The 21,199-nt window shown below is 41.3% G+C and overlaps 1 protein-coding gene across 1 annotated transcript in view; it reads right to left on the minus strand.

Annotated features, from left to right (window-relative positions):
* Positions 1 to 21,199, minus strand: part of MKLN1 (muskelin 1) — a 136,691-nt gene that overhangs the window by 67,910 nt on the left and 47,582 nt on the right. The window contains exons 2-3 of the mRNA XM_077264454.1: positions 9,387 to 9,456; positions 9,004 to 9,146 (exon numbers count right to left, since the gene is read on the minus strand). Of these exons, the coding sequence (XP_077120569.1) occupies positions 9,004 to 9,146; positions 9,387 to 9,456 (213 nt within the window). The remainder of the gene's footprint in view (positions 1 to 9,003; positions 9,147 to 9,386; positions 9,457 to 21,199) is intronic.

The following is a 21,199-nucleotide window of genomic DNA, read 5'->3' on the forward strand; positions in this document are numbered from 1 at the left end:
AGTATGGCTAGACCTAGAGACAGCATTAAATAATAATCGTCACCCGAAATCGGTCATATACAAAACAATATTTGGCAACTTCCCAAACTCAGTATCGCACCCCCTCTTCCAGGCAATAGCCACAGCCTGGAAGAAACTATCATACCAAAAAAAAGGACCAAAACACTCAACTATCCTAAAAAATATCCCCATCTCCTTGGCCTATTCCATAACCGACCAAACCCTCCCTAAAGTATGGTCAGAATCAAAAATAAAGAAAATTGGGGATATACACACAGGGGAGGCATTCATAAGCTTCCAAACTTTGAAATCCCAATATGGTATTCACTCATCCTCCTTCCTCGAGTTCTTGATACTTAAAAAAAACATAGGTTCTTTCATGGGGAACAGACCTAAACTATCAGAAACATCCACTAAACTTCTAAGTAACGTAGGACACTACATATTTTGGAGCCACAAATTTATATATAACAGCTTCAACTCAGATTTTAATCTTTCCAAGAGCCCCCCGATGTCTAAATGGGAACAAGACATAAAAAACATATACAGTATTGAAGAATGGGAAGAAGCTTTTACCACTTCCTACCAGTCCACCCTCTCAATGTCTCTACAAGAAACTCACTTCAAAGTAGTTTCAAGATGGTACTACACCCCCAGCAGATTGGCACACATGAACTCTATAAATTCTGCTCAATGCTGGAGAGGCTGTGACCAGAGAGGTGACATAATGCACATATTTTGGAGCTGCCCAGCGGTAATCACCATGTGGAAGAAAATTTCTAAAGAGATAATCGACAAACTTACCAATGTGCCCTTTGATCTGACGCCCCAGGGTGCTCTGTTGTCTCTTGGACTCGGTCGGCTCGATCACAATCTGAAACTATTGGTAATTCACATTTGTTTAGTGGTAAAGAACTTCATTGCTTCCCTTTGGAAAACTCAACATACCCCATCAACAAAAGACATCATTTCAAGAATCTCCCTACATAGATCCCACGAGTTCCACTTCGCAATTACAAACAATCAGTGCTCAAAATTCGCAAAAAAATGGTCCAGATGGGATCAGCAATTTCCTACACCTATCACCTGAATACCAGACATGTTCATGCTCCATTCGCTACTCATAAAAAGTACTCCTGCTCCTAGTACTTTCATTGACTCATAAGAGTCAAACACTGTGACATCTAATGTTATCACTGTTCTTACAAATGACTTTGATTTGATTAGAAATGTACATAATTCCTGCATTATTATATACCATGCATATCAAATGTGAAAACAGATTTGTTTTCCCCCTAATGTTAGGGGGCTTATCTCTCCCCTCTTTTTTAACCTTTCCCTCCCCCCCCTCCCCCTCCCCTCCTTCCCCTCCCAGCTCTCCCCTCCCCCGTTATTGATGAAAATCTAATAAAATATTTTGAAAGCAAACTTTTGGTCTGTACTGTATATCCTTTGTTGGCAATGACAGAGGTCAAATGTTTTCTGTAAGTCTTCACAAGGATGGCAAACACTGTTGGTGGTATGTTGGCCCTTTCCTCCATGCAGATCTCCTCTAGAGCAGTGACATTTTTGGCCTTTCGCTGGGAAACACACATTTTCAACTCCCTACAAAGGTTTTCTATGAGCTTCTTACAAAGCCACTTCTTCGTTGCTCTGGCAGTGTGCTTGGGATCATTATCATGCTGAAAGACCCATCCACGTTTCATCTTCAGTGCCATTGCTGATGGAAGAAGGTTTCCACTCAAAATTTCAAGATACATGGCCCCATTCATTCTTTCATGTACACGGATCAGTCGTCCTGGTCCCTTTGTAGAGAAACAGCCCCAAAGCATGATGCTGCCACCCCCCATGCTTCACAGTAGGTATGGTGTTCTTTGGATGCAACTCAGCATTCTGTCTCCTCCAAACACCGTTCTACTTTGGTTTCATCAGACAATATGACATTCTCCCAATACTCTTCTGGATAATCCAAATGCTCTCTAGCAAATTTTAGACAGGCCCAGACATGTACTGGCTTAAGCAGGGGGACACGTCTGGCACTGCAGCATCAGTGTCCCTGGCGGCATAATGAGTTACTGATGGTAGCCTTTGTTACGGTGGTCCCAGATCTATGCAGGTCATTCACTAGGTCTCCGTGTGGTTCTGGGATGTCTGCTCACTGTTCTTGTGATCATTTTGACCCCATGGGGTGAGATCGAGGGAGATTATTAGTAGTCTTGTATGTCTTCCATTTTCTTATTATTGCACCCACAGTTGATTTCATCACACCAAGCTGCTTGCTTATTGAAGATTCAGTCTTTCCAGCCTGCTGCAGGGCTACAATTTTGTTCCTGGTGTCCTTCCACAGGTCTTTGGTTTTCACCATAGTGGAGTTTGGAGTGTGACTGATTTGTCATTAATTTTGAATTTTTTTTTTTTTTTAATGTTTTTTGTCAGTCCTTAAAGAGGAGTAAAAGTGACGCCATTGTTCTCAGCAGTGATCTGGGAGTCAGAGATGCTTCAAGGGGTCTTCCCTATGCTGTTCTTCATTCAGCACTTTTTACATCCATTTCAATATTTTCACTGCCTCCCCTCTCTTTGTAGGGTCTGCCGGAAAAATGCTCGGATTTCCCATTAACTCCCATTATACTAGTTACTCGAAAAGAGCATTCGAGCATTAGGAACTTCTCGGCTCGAGAAACAAGCATTTTATTGCTTGCTCATCTCTTATTATAATCCCATCTTTAAATGATTTATCATGTTTATTTATAAAGGTCTTGACATATTCCAGGTATGCTTTGTTCCAATCAATAGTGTAATTGAATAGTCCTCATCACTAAAACGTAGGCATGTTAAAGGGATACTCTGAGTACATTTACGTACTGTTCTTGTACTCATACACTATAAAGATGATATGCCCGGTACACTTCTAATATCTTTATAACCCTTGTTATTCAGCGTGACAGCAGCTGCTCCTCACCCCTGCCATCTGGGTCATTATATCACTCACCAGTGTGCAGCTCCCCCCATGAGTCACAGCCAGTTTCCTGATAATAGCAGAGTACCCCTTTAGGCTACTTTCACACATCAGGTCCTTTATTTCAAGCACAATCCGTCAAGTTTTGAAAAAAAACTGATCCTTTTTTTACGCCGGATCCATTTTTTGTCAGAGTTATATTAGCGCTGGATTGCGACTGATGGGCAGACGTTTCATCCGTTTTTTTTTTTTCCAGATCCGTCCAAATTGTCATTTCCGACAGATGGAGAAAACGCCCATAGGAACACTTTTTGGCCAGCGAAAAAAAGCGCACAGTGACGGAGCCGACTAAAAACGTGTGAAACGGACATGTGAAACGATGAATCCAGCCTCCGGATCCAGTTTTCCAAGTATTTCCCATGCAAATCATGCACATCTGTCGTTCTGGGGGTCTCCCTCTCTCTATTTGACATTGACATCTCTATTTTACTGATGGTCGCCTAGAAAAAGAAGTCTACAAATCTTGAGTGCCCCTTTCTAACAATTCTGTGTTAATTGACTTCATCTTGTCAGTTACCATAACACACCCCAGTCTTGTCCTTTCTAGATTTACAAGATAAAAATAAGTTTGTGCCTTCAGTATGGCCACCTTACAAACATTTCTAAACAGGGGGGGCCGTGGTTTGCAAGGGGAAGGGATCAGACCTGTGTCACAGGAACTCCTGACAATCCCCTTAATTAAGCAACATTAGCTTACTTTAAAGTGGACTTTTATGAGCTTATTGAAGCTGAAGACCTGTGGGAACATACTTGAAACATTAAATAAGAACCAAAACATGGTCTTAACTAAGAAAAAACCCTTTCAAGAACAGACATTGTTTCCTGCCTTGTCTATGGGGAAGAAGACAACTAAAATGGCCGCCGATGCAGGACCAAAGATGAATGCCCACACTAGACTCATCACCTCCAGCCTGACTGGACGTAAGACAACCAGAGCGACACCGACTGAGCCAGCAGGGAGAGAGAAGAAATCCGACTTACAAGCGGCTCAGACATTAGCCGCTGAGAAGGTTCCAGACAACAGACAGCAGCGTTTCTGGGGACGACAAGGAGGAGCGACATCGTTGAGGAAAGACACCGGGACTCTCCTGAGTCACTGAGACCTGCGGAGTGGAAAGAAGAATACTCCGACATCCTCTCTGCCAGTTGCCAGAAAGGAGGACAGACGCAGGGAAATCGCCACGATGACGAAGCAGGAAATGAAGATGGCGCCGCTGCTGAAAAGACAAGGAGCATCACTGCAGACTCCGACAGAGGTGAGTCTCTCCGGAGCCTTGCTATACTGCCGGGGACCCGGGAAAGAGTCACTCCAGCCTGTGACACCCACGCTGAAGAGGAAGGAGGATGAGGGCTGTGCTGCCATTCAACATGTCTCTGATGCGGTGAGTACAATTCCACTCCAACACCACCACGGTATACAGCAGACCCATTCATTTGAAAACAGCTATGCCACCCTTAAACACCCTTATAAAAGCCTAAAAACTTCGGGGCATATGCAGGGGATAAGGACTATCCAGTGCCACCAGATAGCGTATCCCCTTAAGCCCCGAGGGTGGTTTGCACGTTAATGACCGGGCCAATTTTTACATTTCTGACCACTGTCCCTTTATGAGGTTATAACTCTGGAAAGCTTCAACGGATCCCGGTGATTCTGACATTGTTTTCTCGAGATATTGTACTTCATGATAGTGGTAAAATTTCTTTGATATTACCTGCGTTTATTTGTGAAAAAAATGGAAATTTGGCAAAAATTTTGAAAGTTTCGCAATTTTCCAACTTTGAATTTTTATGCCCTTAAATCACAGAGATATGTCGTCACACAAAATACTTAATAAGTAGCCTTTCCCACATGTCTACTTTACATCAGCACAATTTTAGAAAACATTTTTTTTGTTAGGGAGTTATAAGGGTTAAAAGTTGACCAGCAATTTCTCATTTTTACAACACCATTTTTTTTTTTATTTTTTTTTTTTTTAGGGACCACATCACATTTTAAGTCATTTTGAGGGGTCTATATGATCGAAAATAACCAAGTGTGACACCATTCTAAAAACTGCACCCCTCAAGGTGCTCAAAACCACATTTAAGAAGTTTATTAACCCTTCAGGTGTTTCACAGGAATTTTTGGAATGTTTAAAAAAAAAAATGAACATTTAATTTTTTATTTTTATTTTTTTCACAAAAAATTTACTTCAGCTCCAATTGGTTTTATTTTTACCAAGGGTAACAGGAGAAAATGGACCCCAAAAGTTGTTGTACAATTTGTCCTGAGTACGCTGATACCCCATATGTGGGGGTAAATTACTGTTTGGGTGCATAGCAGAGCTCGGAAGGGAAGGAGCGCCGTTTGACTTTTCAATGCAAAATTGGCTGGAATTAAGATGGGACGCCATGTTGCATTTGGAGAGCCCCTGATGTACCTAAACATTGAAACCTCCCACAAGTGACACCATTTTGGAAAGTAGACCCCCTAAGGATCTATCTAGATGTGTTGTGAGAGCTTTGAACCCCGAAGTGTTTCACTACAGTTTATATATTAGAAAGACTCCGGCACACTACTTGAAACCCTAACCACACCCCTAACCCTAATCCCAACCGTTAATGTAACCCTAGCCCCAACCCTAACGGGAAAATGGAAATAAATACATTTTTTTATTTTTCCCTAAGGGGGGAGATGAAATCAAAAGGATAGTCACTCATTTATTAATCATTCTTTATGTTCCAAAAATTTTTTTCCATAACAACGGTGAAATCTCCAAAAAATGTTTTTTCTGCACACTTTGATTGGACATATAACGTAAATATCTTTGTCTCAATGTTTCGGCTAAAAAGCCTTTTTCAAGAGATTAAATGTCCCTAATGATCTCGTGTTGCCCGTAATGAAGAAGCGTCTTATAATGTATTCAAAATTTGTCCATTGAACCGACGGCAATCTTGCGAATACGATGTGCAGGATAGAGAAATTCCCTTAATGTGAAGTCGCTCACATACGCCGTGCTAGGTACTATGACCCCAGGAGGAAAAAGGTGACCGCTATCAGGGAGGCACATGACATGACATCGTATTCGCAAGATTGCCGTCGGTTCAATGGACAAATTTTGAATACATTATAAGACGCTTCTTCATTACGGGCAACACGAGATCATTAGGGACATTTAATCTCTTGAAAAAGGTTTTTTAGCCGAAACATTGAGACAAAGATATTTACGTTATATGTCCAATCAAAGTGTGCAGAAAAAACATTTTTTGGAGATTTCACCGTTGTTATGGAAAAAAATTTTTGGAACATAAAGAATGATTAATAAATGAGTGACTATCCTTTCAAGTAGTGTGCCGGAGTCTTTCTAATAGAAATATATATATATATATATATATTTTTTTTTTTTCTCCTGACTGAGCACCTCCTATTAAGTGAGCACCTTCCTTATCGTTCTATTTTCACTACAGTTTATGACACAAAGCCGCGAAAATAAAAATTCTTTTTTTTTTCCCCAAAAAAATTTTTTAGCCCCCAGTTTTGTATTTTCCCAAGGGTAACAGGAGAAAATGGACCCCAAAAGTTGTCCAATTTGTCCTGAGTACGCTGATACCCCATGTGTGGGGGGAACCACCGTTTGGGCGCATGGCAGAGCTCGGAAGGGAAGGAGCGCCATTTGGAATGCAGACGTCACGTTGCATTTGCAGAGCCGCTGATGCACCTAAACAGTAGAAACCCCAAAGTTACCCCATATTGGAACCTAGACCCCCCAAGGAACTTATCTAGATGTGTTGTGAGAACTTTGAACCCCCAAGTATTTCACTACAGTTTATAACGCAGAGCCGTGAAAATAAAAAATCATTTTTTCCTACAAAAATGGTTTTTCAGCCCTCCAAATTTTTATTTTCCCAAGGTTAACAAGAGAAATTGGACCCCAGAAGTTGTTGTCCAATTTGTCCTGAGTATGCCGATACCCCATATGTTGGGGTAAACCCGTTTGGGCGCACGGTAGAGCTTGGAAGGAGCACTGTTTTACTTTTTCAACGCAGAATTGGCTGGAATTGAGATCAGACGCCATGTCGTGTTTGGAGAGCTCTGATGTGCCTAAACAGTGGAAACCCCCAATTCTAACTGAAAACCTAACCCAAACACACCCCTAACCCCAACCACACCCCTAACCCTAACCACACCCCTAACCCTATTCCCAACCGTTAATGTAACCCTAGCCCCAACCCTAACGGGAAAATGGAAATAAATACATTTTTTTATTTTTCCCTAAGGGGGGGAGATGAAATCAAAACAGCTACAATCAAAAATTCAACAGCTACACCTTCAAAAGACATCAAATTATTCTCTGATCTCAGACTCCCTAGAAAAGATCAAAAAAGATATTTACTCTTTTAAAGGACGGCTTAGCTAATTACGAAGATTTTAAAAGAAAGAATAACCTAAAAATTAGAGGAATTCCGGAATCAGTCCAGCCATCTCAATTAAAAGATTATATTTCTACAATGATATCTAATCTGTTACCTAATACCAAAGTAAAGAACTTGGTTGAGAGGGCTTTTAGAATTCCCAGACCACTCTCTCCCTCCAAATATAGCAAGAGACGTTATTGTGTCCTTTTACCATGGGTGGGTGAGGAATGACCTTCTCGCTCTGACTAGAAATTCAAAAATCCTCGCATCTCCATACGACAAAATAACTCTGTTCAAAGACTTGTCCAAGGCCACAATTCAAAAGAGGAAATCATTCCAATACACGACTCGACAACTCCTACGTGCAGGAATACCCTTATCACTGGACCCAGACTTCCACCATACAAATAAAATATGCAATGAAACTAATAGTTATCTCTTCACCAGAGGAAGGAATTGTCTTTTTAGAAAAAAAAAAAAAACGGAATAATACCCCCATCGACCTCACAGACTCTCCTCTTCGTCCTCATCGGACTTATATTCTACTTGATAGAACAGGTTGCTAATTTAGTACAATTCCAACGGGGGTCTTCTTATTCCAGACTACAAAGTACAGCAGACTTCATTGAAGCAAATAATAAAATCTTATACCACTTGCTACTGTTTTAATTGAACCGAACTTTCCCTCCACAGAGTCTCAGGGTCACCCATAGGTGTTCCCGGACATGACAAGCTCTCACATGTTACATATATTACTCAAAGTATTTGTAGGATTAATACTTTAGATTTTCAGGTGCTGTAATAATGAGCAACAGTTAACTATGTATATACCTACAGAAATGTATGATTGCTTGTCTCTCTCCTATTTCCATAGGGGTATTTCCTTTTATCCCTCCTTTCCTTCATTCCCTACCCTTCCCTATCTTCCCCCCCCCCCTCCCCATAGGTATTAAAAAAACTTTCTTCAGAGAGACCCCAGAGCTGAACTCGTGGCTATCCAGATCCTAACCTACATTTGAAACCGCTCCAGATGCTTTCGCAACGTGGACACTGCCCCTTTATTTTAACCTGCTACCATGGCTTGAAATCAATACTAACAATGTATTAGCTTCTCCACTGCTACATGGGGATTGGGGCCCGCCCGAGGGGGGCGCATTTCCCGTACTTATCGCACCCTTCTGCTCTTACCCGCTTCCCTTCTTTCTCCCCTTTTTCTTTTCTTCAACTTTCCTCCTTTCTAATTACCTTTTCTCTTTAGTGATGTTCTCTATTAACATAAGTGACTTCGTATTGTGAGTTATGAATAGTTTTTCTGTTGCTTACTTGTTACAATAACAAAAGTTATTATTACTACACCGAAAGTGATAACATTGGCATTGGCCAGTAGTTCTCGGACACCGCTGGGACATTACCTCCACGCCAGTATTATGGGATATATCCTATTGTTTTCACCAGCTGTGTTTCAGAGTTATTACATCTTTGTATTGTTTATTTGCTTCAATAAACTTGATTTATACAAAAAAATTGTAATAAAAACTATTTGAAAAAGAAACATTTCTAAACATAAAGGTATATATTGCCATCGGATATACCTAGACAGAAGCTCTGTCATGTTTTCTTCATTCATTCCACCAAAGACTTTAAACTTCTTCAAATTACATACATGTGTCTTCTCATATTTTCCAAATGTGATGCTTTGTACAATGGCTGGCCTTTCAACTTTCAGTATCAAAAACTGTGAGAAAAAGCAATAAAAACAATTAGCTACACAAGCCAGAGTACACAAATACTTTTTACAGCCATATAAGCTAGCAGCTCTGGGCTTAGCATAGGTTTAACCTGAGAATCACAGCACACTTATTTTACGCTTTCTTCTCCCCCTAAATGTCCTTAATAAGTCTAGGGCCCCTGAAAAGAGTGCTGTATTCCAAATAAACCCATAACATCCATGTCATTTTGTTACACAAACACTTACCTGAGGAGGGTAGTTGCTCTCTGATGACCAGCGTGAAGATTGATCATTAGGTCTGTCAACTAAAATGTTCCTAAGGAATAAAAAAAAAGTGTTGTACAAATAAGCATGTTCATACACAATATAAAAAAAAGCTACAAAATATACAGTCAAAACAATATAAATTGGACAAAAAGTCCAAAATACAATCCCAATACTGAAAAGTTAGGATGTAAAAAAAAAAATGCAATAATAAAATGATCTGGAAATCCGAGCCATATTTTATTCATAACATTAAATACATATCAGAAGTTAAAAAAATTACTTTCATTAAATGAACTGGAAAAATGTGTACATTTAGAAATTGATGGCATATACATTGGGAAAGTTTTAAAGGGATCATCCAGGACTTATTTCTGCATATGGGGCTAAGCGCTGACTGTTGCGAAGTGAAATGAAGGGGAATCGCTGGCTGAGCATATCCACGGGCAAAATAGGCAGGCAGTTAGCAATTACTTCTCTATTTCTTAGCCTTATATTCAGTACATTTATAAATTTGTGTGTAACTCCCTGAGAAAAAAGGGCTGGGAAATATAAGTGTCACTTGCAAAAAACAGATGAAGGGTCAATTTTGAACTAAGTCACATAATTATTAGTGATGAGCGAACGCGCTCTGATAAGGTCTTAACCGAGCATGCTGTTCGACCGCCGCAACACAAGCAGTTGTGGGGACTCCAACATATTTCAAACATGCCGAAGTCACTCGGCTAGCAACTGAGCATGCTCAGATAAGACCTTATCCGAGCACGTCTGCTCATTAGTAATACCGATGTATAAAAAGAGTATGTTAGAGAGGTAGAGTCTCTCAGAAGCAAAGATTGCTCACTAATCAAAACAACTGCACCTAAATATTGTGAAACCATTTCAGAAAAATGATCCTCTAAAGTTACAGTGACCGAGTTTTGACCATCTACAGCACATAATATTAAAAAATTCAGAGAATGTGGAGAAAACCCATACGCATAAGTAGAGCTGTGGAGTCTGAGTCAGTGTCCATTTTGGTGGAGTCGGCATAAAATGGACCGACTCCGAAAATATACAATGGCACAGTAGCTCAAAGCATTATGTGCTGTAAAATGTTTTCATAAGAATTTGGGAAAGTTATGAAATGTCCTATAAATGTCTATTCCTGATCTAAGGATCTAGACTTTTCGTTGAGATGAATCTGTGCTGCACTTTATGTACATGCTCAATAGTGAGGCAGGGCTGAGGAGTCGGAGTTGAGGAAATTGAGAAGTTGGAAACTTGGCTTACTGACTCCAGAGTCCACAGCCCTGTGCATAAAGCTGACGGTCAGTATTGGACGATGGAGAAATATGGGCCCTCAGGTGGAACTATAGACAAAACAAGCATGATTCGGTTGTACCAATAATTGCATGGGTTCAGGAATAATATGCTCCCAACCAGATGTCAATTTCAGGGAAGGCCTTGCATATTTCAGTAAGACAATGAGAACCACAAACTGGATCTATCACAACAGCATGGCTTTGCAGTAGTTGGGGTGATGAACTGGACACCTACAGTCAGCCATATCACCAATAGACATTTGGAGCTTTATGAAGCTAAAAATCTGGCAAAGATGACCCAGGACTGTTGAGGAACTAAAATCCTACGTCAGACAAGAATGGGGCAACATTGCTTTCCCAAAACTCCAGCAAATCTAGTCTCCTTGCCTCTCAAACTGCTTTGTAAAAAGAAGATAGGATGGTATATTATGGCAGACATGGCCTCGTCACTTTTTTTAAATGTGTTACTGTAAAAATAAAAATAAAAAAAATAAAAAAATGATGTCTAACTTTCAACTTCTGATATTTCTTCTGTTCTGTTATGAATAAAATATGGCTATAAAGATTTCTAAATCCCTGCATTATTGTTTTCCTTACATTAGCGTCCCAACCTGTTTGGAGTTGGGGTTGTACAATGAATCTTTGCTGCAATGAATGACAGGCACATGTGACTTGCTGGCACTTTTTTGTCTCTTGACTGCCAATATGTCCAGCATTCAGCGAGGTTGTCCTGGATTACTAGCCCTGCCCCAGAATGCCACACATCTGGAAAATAGATTCCTCTCTCAAAGTAAACTTACAAAAGCACTATGGCATATTTTTATCGGAACAGCTTCCTATATGGTAGACCGTGTTATGCATTCTGTATGGAGGTTATTACTGTACTGACAATTGTCCTTTGTATATGTTTGCTACGACGGGAGGCCATGCTTTCTCTAAAGAGAAAATCACAAAAAATATATATATATACCATACATAAACTGTGGAGAAAAAAAATATAACATTTTCAAAAACAATTTTCTCCGCTTTCATTTTTCTGTTTCAATTGAATTCCGTTTGGAATGACATTAAAAACATCAGTGTATAAAAATAAAATAGATTCTCATAGAAATGAAATACAGCTTTCAAAAATCCCTTCACAATTAACCCCTTAGTGACGGAGCCAAATTTTTGAAATCTTACCAGTGTCAATTTATGTGGTAACTCTGGAATCCATCAACAAATCCCAGTGATTTTGAGATTGATTTTTTCGTGACACATACTTTATGATAATGGTAAATTTAGGTTGATATGTTTAGTGTTTATTTATAAAAAATATCAGAAATTTGAGAAAAATGTAAAAAAAATTTGCAATTTTCAAGCTTTGAATGATTATCCCTTTAATCCAGATAATCATACCACAGCAAAACATTAATAAACAACATTTCCCACATTCTGCTTTACACTAGCAACATTTGTAAAATGTTATTTTACTTTGTTAGCAATTTAGGAGGTTTAAAAATTTAGCAGTAATTTTTCAAGAAAATTAACAATTAATTTTTTTAGGGACCTATCCATATTTAAAGTGCCTTTAGTGGACCCATATATTGGGAAACCCCCAAAACTTATAAAAACAGCACCCCCTGACATATTGAAAACGGCTGTCAGGTAGTTTATTAACCCTTCAGGTGCTTTTCAGGAATTAATGCAAAGTGGCATGACAGAAATGAAAATGTGTATTTTTACCACATAAATGCCTCTAACTTCTGAACAGGTTACAACAGCCGTCAGACTCTACGGTCAGAATTTGGTTGTGAATTGTATTTGGAATGCAGACTTAGATGGATTGGTCTGCGGGCGTCACGTTGCATTTGCAGAGCCCCTGATGTACCCAAACAGTAGAAACCCCCAAGAAGTGACCCCATATTGGAAACTAGACCTCCCAAGGAACTTATCTGGATGTGTTGTGAGAACTTTGAACCCCCAAGTGTTTCACTACAGTTTATAATGCAGAGCCGTGAAAATAAAAAAATCTTTCCCCCCCCCCCCCCACAAAAATGATTTTTAGCCCCCCCAAATTTTTATTTTCCCAAGGATAACAAGAGAACTTGGACCCCAAAAGTTGTTGTCCAATTTGTCCCGAGTACGCTGATACCCCATATGTTGGGGTAAACCCCTGTTTGGGCGCACGGGAGAGCTCGGAAGGGAAGGAGCACTGTTTTACTTTTTCAACGCAGAATTGGCTGGAATTGAGATCAGACGCCATGTCGCGTTTGGAAAGCCCCTGATGTACCTGAACAGTGGAAACTCCCCAATTCTACCTGAAACCCTAATCCAAACACACCCCTAACCCTAATCTCAATGGTAACCCTAACCACACCCCTAACCCTGACACACCCCTAACCCTAATCCCAACCGTAAATGTAATCCAAACCCTAACCCCAACTTTAGCCCCAACCCTAACCCTAGCCCTAACCCTAACCCTAGCCCTAATCCTAATGGGAAAATGGAAATACATACATTTTTTTTACTTTATTACTTTTCCCTAACTAAGGGGGTGATGAAGGGGGGTTTGATTTACTTTTAGAGCATTTTTTTATATCGGATTTTTATGATTGGCAGCTGTCACACACTAAAAGACGCTTTTTATTGCAAAAAAGTTTTCGCGCCTCCACATTTTGAGACCTATAATTTTTCCATATTTTGGTCCACAGAGTCATGTGAGGTCTTGTTTTTTGCGGGACGAGTTGATGTTTTTATTGGTAACATTTTCTGGCACGTGACATTTTTTGATCGATTTTTATTCCGATTTTTGTGAGGCAGAATGACCAAAAAACAGCTATTCATGAATTTCTTTTGGGGGAGGCGTTTATACCGTTCCACGTTTGGTAAAATTAATCAAGCAGTTTTATTCGTCGGGTCAGTACGATTACAGCGATATCTCATTTATATCATTTTTTTATGTTTTGGCGCTTTTATACGATAAAAGCTATTTTATAGAAAAAATTATTATTTTGGCATCGCTTTATTCTGAGGACTATAACTTTTTTTATTTTTTGCTTATGATGCTGTATGGCGGCTAGTTTTTTGCGGGTCAAGATGACGTTTTCAGCGGTACCATGGTTATTTATATCCATTTTTTTGATCGCGTGTTATTCCACTTTTTGTTCAGCGGTATGATAAAGCGTTGTTTTTTGGCTCTTTTTTCTTACGTGTTCACTGAAGGGGTTTACTAGTGGGACAGTTTTATAGGATGGGTCGTTAGGGATGCGGCGATACTGAATATGTGTACTTTTATTGTTGTTTTTTTTTATTTAGATAAAGAATTTTTTTTTTATTTTTTTTTTAAACACATGGAATTTTTTTTTTTTTTACTTTACTTTGTCCCAGGGGGGGGGGGGGGGGGACATCACAGATCGCTGATCTGACAGTTTGCACAGCACTATGTCAGATCAGTGATCTGACTGACAGCGCTGCAGGCTTACCAGTGCCTGCACTGGACCCAGAAGTACTCCCTGCAGGACCCGGATGCAGCCCCGCGGCCATTTTGCATCCGGGGCCTGCAGGGATAGGAGGTAAGAGACGCTCTGAGCAACGTGATCACATCGCGTTGCTCCGAGGGTCTCAGGGAAGCATGCAGGGAGCCCCCTCCCTGCGCGATGCTTCCCTATACCGCCGGAACACTGCAATCATGTTTGATCGCAGTGTGCCGGGGGTTAATGTGCCGGGGGCGGTCCGTGACCGCTCCTGGCACATAGCTGACACCCGGCCGCGCTCCCCCGCATATGACGTACTATCCTGTCGGCGGGAATTAAGGCCCACCCCACCTTGACTGGATCGTACGTCATATGGGATTAAGGGGTTAAACAACACCATTGGATTTACCATGTCATGTACTAAAAAAACGGGATAAAAATTCCAAGTGCGGTGAAAATGCAAAAAAAAAAGTGCAATCCCACACTTGTTTTTTGTTTGGCTTTTTTGCTAGGTTCATCAAATACTAAAACTGACCTGCCACTGTGATTCTCCAGGTCATTACGAGTTCATAGACACCAAACATGTCTAGATTTTTTATTTTTTTTTTTAAAGCAGAGTATGGAATTTTTTGTCACCATTTAGATAAAAAAAAGAAAGTGCAATTTTCCGATACCTGTAGCGTCTCCATTTTTCGTGATCTGGGGTTGGGTGAGGGCTTATTTTTTGCGTGCCGAGCTGACATTTTTACTGATATCATTTTGGAACAGATACATTTTTTTGATCACCCGTTATTGCATTTTAATGCAATGTCGCGGTGACCAAAAAAATGTCATATGGAGTTTTGAATTTTTTTCTCGCTATGCCGTTTAGCGATCAGGTTAATCCTTTTTTTAAATATAGATCGGGCAATACTGAAACAAATATGTGCACGTTTGGTTTTTTATCGTTTTATTTTGAATGGGGTGAAAGGGGGTGATTTTAATTTTTTTTATATTTATTTATTTATTTTTTTTTAACTTTTGGCAAGCTTCAATAGCTGCCACAAATTGATCGGCTCTGCTACATAGAGGCGATGCTTAGATTCAAAACAGCTGACATGTCCCAGCTTTGATGCGGGCTCACCGCCAAAGCCCACATCAAAGCGGGGGTACTGCCATCGGACGTACTATTCCGACCGATGGCAGTAAAGGGTTAAATGTCCCCTGCTGCCTTCAGCCTTCACCAGCGTTGCTTCGCTCTCCAGTGTTTCATGCAGTGACTCAGAGCTCACAACTCAATACATCTCTAAGAGCGCCTCATTCTGGCATTTTTCTGGCTGTCATAGCCTTGCAATAAGCGAATATTTCAAAGTTAAGTTTGGCTCACGATAGTCGAATTTGCAATATTCCCTGATTTAATTGATTAAAATCGCCGAATAAAGCTGGACATACACAACACAAAAGCCGGTGTTTCCCAAGCTGTGTGTTAACGTGGGAAACACCGGCGTACCTCTTCTGATCGGCAGCGAAATCATCCCTGCCCATCTGAGAAATGTGGTTCCCACTCTGTCAGAAGACAGCCTGAGGGTTCAGCTGTGATCGGAGGTAAAAAGTTTACCTCCGGTCACTAGTGTCAGCTGATGGGACTACTGCTGCCATCAGCTGACCCTTGCTGCCGCTAGTAACAGTGAGAGCAGGACCGGCGGATGGGAGTATTCAGTACAGTTTCAGTAAAGCCTATGCGATTTCAGAAATCTCATGCACACTGATTTTTTTTTGTCACCAGGATTTTGTGCTTTGCAGTGTGTTTTTTTTTTTTCTTACATAGAGCATGTCACTTTCAGCTTCAGCGCTTTACACCCATTGACTTCAATGGATGGTGAAAAAACGCTGCAAATACGCAGGTTGACTTTTCTTGCAGAGCATGTGCTGCAGAAAAGTCAAGGACAGCCGGATGTGACATCAGTCTGCTCTGCTACATCTAGATGGCAGGCTGCATGATGCGTCCATACAGCCTGTCATCCAGCAGAGCAGACCTGAACCCCATTCACTTGAATGAGGGGCCCGACAATACAGTGTTTGACACGCTGTCATATGCATGTCAGGTAAAGGCACTGGGGAGATGGCTGTCATTACATCTTCAATAAATACACAAGTGTATGCTGATATTTTAGACACTTTTCTTATCCCATCAATTGAAAGGATGTTTGGGGATGATGAAATCATTTTTCAAGATGATAATGCATCCTGCCATAGAGCAAAAACTGTGAATGGTCCATGACAAGGCTCCAACCTGCAAAGCTGATCTGGCAACAGCAATCAGTTGGAGCCAGATTGATGGAGAGTACTGTTTGTCACTCATTAAGTCCATGCCTCAGACTGCAAGCTGTTATAGAAGCCAGGGGTGATGCCACAAAATACTAGTGATGTTTTGGAGTGTTTTTTTGTTTGTTTTTTATGACTCCATAAATTTTTTCCTCAGAATTGAGTGATTCCATAATTTTTTCCCTATGCTTGGTTAAAAAAAGTAATCATTACTGACTACCACATTTTTTGCTCTTGATTTCTTTTAGTGTTTCTTAAAACCAGAAAGTTGCCATTTAAAATGACTTTAGTTTTGTGCCATGTCTGTGATCTGCTTTTTTTCTGAAAAACAACGGAATGAACATCCCCCAAGGCCGGTGATTCCATAATTTTTGCCAGGGGTTGTTTGTTTGTTTGTGTATATACAGGTCCTTCTCAAAAAATTAGCATATAGTGTTAAATTTCATTATTTACCATAATGTAATGATTACAATTAAACTTTCATATATTATAGATTCATTATCCACCAACTGAAATTTGTCAGGTCTTTTATTGTTTTAATACTGATGATTTTGGCCTACAACTCCAGATAACCCAAAAAACCTGTCTCAATAAATTAGCATATCAAGAAAAGGTTCTCTAAACGACCTATTACCCTAATCTTCTGAATCAACTAATTAACTCTAAACACATGCAAAAGATACCTGAGGCTTTTAAAAACTCCCTGCCTGGTTCATTACTCAAAACCCCCATCATGGGTAAGACTAGCGACCTGACAGATGTCAAGAAGGCCATCATTGACACCCTCAAGCAAGAGGGTAAGACCCAGAAAGAAATTTCTCAACAAATAGGCTGTTCCCAGAGTGCTGTATCAAGGCACCTCAATGGTAAGTCTGTTGGAAGGAAACAATGTGGCAGAAAACGCTGTACAACGAGAAGAGGTGACCGGACCCTGAGGAAGATTGTGGAGAAGGACCGATTCCAGACCTTGGGGAACCTGAGGAAGCAGTGGACTGAGTCTGGTGTGGAAACATCCAGAGCCACCGTGCACAGGCGTGTGCAGGAAATGGGCTACAGGTGCCGCATTCCCCAGGTAAAGCCACTTTTGAACCATAAACAGCGGCAGAAGCGCCTGACCTGGGCTACAGAGAAGCAGCACTGGACTGTTGCTAAGTGGTCCCAAGTACTTTTTTCTGATGAAAGCAAATTTTGCATGTCATTCGGAAATCAAGGTGCCAGAGTCTGGAGGAAGACTGGGGAGAAGGAAATGCCAAAATGCCTGAAGTCCAGTGTCAAGTACCCACAGTCAGTGGTGTGGGGTGCCATGTCAGCTGCTGGTGTTGGTCCACTGTGTTTCATCAAGGGCAGGGTCAATGCAGCTAGCTATCAGGAGATTTTGGAGCACTTCATGCTTCCTGGCACCTGCTCACAGTGCCAAAACCACTGGTAAATGGTTTACTGACCATGGTATTACTGTGCTCAATTGGCCAGCCAACTCTCCTGACCTGAACCCCATAGAGAATCTGTGGGATATTGTGAAGAGAAAGTTGAGAGACGCAAGACCCAACACTCTGGATGAGCTTAAGGCCGCTATTGAAGCATCCTGGGCCTCCATAACATCTCAGCAGTGTCACAGGCTGATTGCCTCCATGCCACGCCGCATTGAAGCAGTCATTTCTGCCAAAGGATTCCCGACCAAGTATTGAGTGCATAACTGAACATTATTATTTGATGGTTTTTTTGTTTGTTATTAAAAAACACTTTTATTTGATTGGACGGGTGAAATATGCTAATTTATTGAGACAGGTTTTTTGGGTTATCAGGAGTTGTATGCCAAAATCATCAGTATTAAAACAATAAAAGACCTGACAAACTTCAGTTGGTGGATAATGAATCTATAATATATGAAAGTTTAATTGTATTCATTACATTATGGTAAATAATGAAATTTAACACTATATGCTAATTTTTTGAGAAGGACCTGTATATGTATGTATATATATATATATATATCCTCTGTACATCTCTTCCAATTTTAAGAAAAATGCTTGTGCTACCGATCACGAATATACCATATTCGTGCCAAATTTATGTTTGGCGATCGTTTTTTGAACATATTCACTCATGTCTACTCGTGATGTAACTTCTGACTTCCGGCCAGTCAGAAGTTACAGGCACAAGACGCTGCTACAGGACCAGAGCGGCGTCGGTAAAAGGTGAAGCTGATGGAAGGTGATCATTAGAATGGGGTAGTGGGCTTAGGCCTCTTTCACACTTCTGTTTTTTACAATCAGTCACAATCCGTCAAAATGCTGAAAAGATGGATCCTGTGCAGATTGTAAAAAACGGATGCACAGGATCTGTTTTTTTTTGACGGATCCGTAGCGTTTTCCAAGCGATCTGTAGCATCGCTTGGAAAACCGATTGACATTTTGGTCACATTTGTCAAGCATAGTGCTTGACAAGTATGACCAACGTTTTACTATTGATCCTGCCTATGCAGCATCAATAGAAAAAGATAGAATGTTAAAAATAATTTAAAAAATCTTGATATTCTCACCTTCCAGCATCCCTCGCAGCTTTCCCCATGCTCCCGATTCCCAGTAATGCCTTGCGAAATGACCCGATGATGTAGCAGTCTCACTAAACTGCTACATCATCACAGGTCATTCTCGCAATGCATTACTGGGAACGGGAGCATAGCCAGCATCAGGAACGTTGCGCGGGACGCCGGAAGGCGAGAATATCAAGATTTCTCTTTTTTTTATTATTATTATTTTTAAACATATCTTTTTACTATTGATGCTGCATAGGCAGCATCAATAATAAAAAGAGCGAGAAAATTTCCCTGACTGGAAATTCTTCCGGGCATGCTCAGTTTCAAAAGACCGAACCCGTCGCTGGATTCCTGCTTTTGACAGTCAGCGACGGATCCTGCGTCCATAGGCTTCCATTATAGCCAATGACGGATGGTGCAGGATCCGTCGCTGTGCGATTTTCCGACATGCACAAAAAACGTTCCTCTGTGCGTTGTCTCCGCCGCTAATACAAGTCTATTAGAACAAAAACGGATTCAGCAGAAACATTTGCTGGACCTGGTTTTTTCCCACAAGACGACGCATTGTGACGGAAAAAGAAAGACGGAAGTGTGAGCAAGGCCTTACATTTAAAGTGCCACTACAGTGCTGAAAAAAAAACAAACAAAAAAAAAAAAAACACTGGAGTGGTGCTTTAAGATATCTGAATAAGGCCATGTTCACACAGTGCGTTTTTTACCGCGGAACCGCGGCGGTTTTGCCGCTGCGGTTCCGCAGCTGTTTTCCATGCAGGGTACAGTACACTGTACCCTATGGAAAACAGGACACACTGTGCACATGGTCCGGAAATTTTAAAAAAAAGCCGTGCTGAATAGCTCCCGGAAAAAAGGAGCATGTCAATTCTTCTTCCTGAACCGCAGCGGTTCTGCACCCATAGACCTCCATTGTGAGGTCAAAATCGCAGTAAAACACGCAGATCAAAAATATATCTGCGTGTTTTACTGCGGTTTGATGTGCAGAACCGCTGCAGCAGGAAGTGCGGGGAAGCCGGCGGAAGTGCGGGGCCGGAAGTGCGTGGGCGGAGAGACATGGAGGCATAGCGTCGCATGGGGATCGTGTCGGCCGTTTGATTGATTTGGTGTGTGTGTGTGTGTGTGTGTGTGTGTGTGTGTGTGTGTGCGTGCGTGTGCGTGTGTGTGCGTGTGTGTGTGTCCCCATGCGACGCTAGTGCCACCATTGTGCTAAGTCGCCGTATGGGACTACTACTCCCATCCGGTATTAGGATGGGAGAGTTGTCCCTGTGTCCGGCGACTTAGCACAATAGTAAAGTTTACACCAAACACCTACACACAATACACATACATGACACACAGTACAGTACATACAACACATAACACAGAGTATATACTCACCAACAGCACACTTGTAGGCGAAGCCCTCGATCCTCCAGGAAAAAATCCAAAAATAATAAACCAAATTCATACTCCCTGTCCGCAGAATCCATAAAACGAGTGTCCCACGCCGATCGGCTGCTCTCCGGCGATACACTGCCAGGAGCGAAGCTCCTAGCAGTGTATCGCGTACTGTTCCGGAGTTCAATGGCTCCGGCGTCTCGGTTAACAGCAGTACAGCTGCGTTGAACTTTCCCACGCAGCACTGCCGTTAAGCGAGAGTGCCGGGGTCAATGACCGCCGGTAAACTCGCTCGCGCATGCGCAGTGACACACCGACAGGAACTATGGCTCCTGTCAGTGTGTTGCTGCATCCGTGGAGAGCAGACATATCTCTGGATGTGTCTGTTCTCCATGGAAAATCTTCGTGGGATACGTGGATACTTAAATACGTGACACGTGTCACTTAAATACGTGATACGTGGCACTTAAATACGTGGCACGTGGCACTTAAATACGTGGCACGTGGCACTTAAATACGTGATACGTGGCACTGAAATACGTGGCACGTGGCACTTAAATACGTGGCACGTGGCACTTAAATACGTGGCACTTAAATACGTGGCACTGAAATACGTGGCACTTAAATACGTGGCACGTGGCACTTAAATACGTGGCACTTAAATACGTGGCACGTGGCACTGAAATACGTGGCACGTGGCACTTAAATACGTGGCACGTGGCACTTAAATACGTGGCACTTAAATACGTGGCACGTGGCACTGAAATACGTGGCACGTGGCACTTAAATACGTGATACGTGGCA

This window comes from Ranitomeya variabilis, chromosome 5 (genome assembly GCF_051348905.1).
Source record: "Ranitomeya variabilis isolate aRanVar5 chromosome 5, aRanVar5.hap1, whole genome shotgun sequence".
NCBI classification, from domain to species: Eukaryota; Metazoa; Chordata; class Amphibia; order Anura; family Dendrobatidae; genus Ranitomeya; species Ranitomeya variabilis.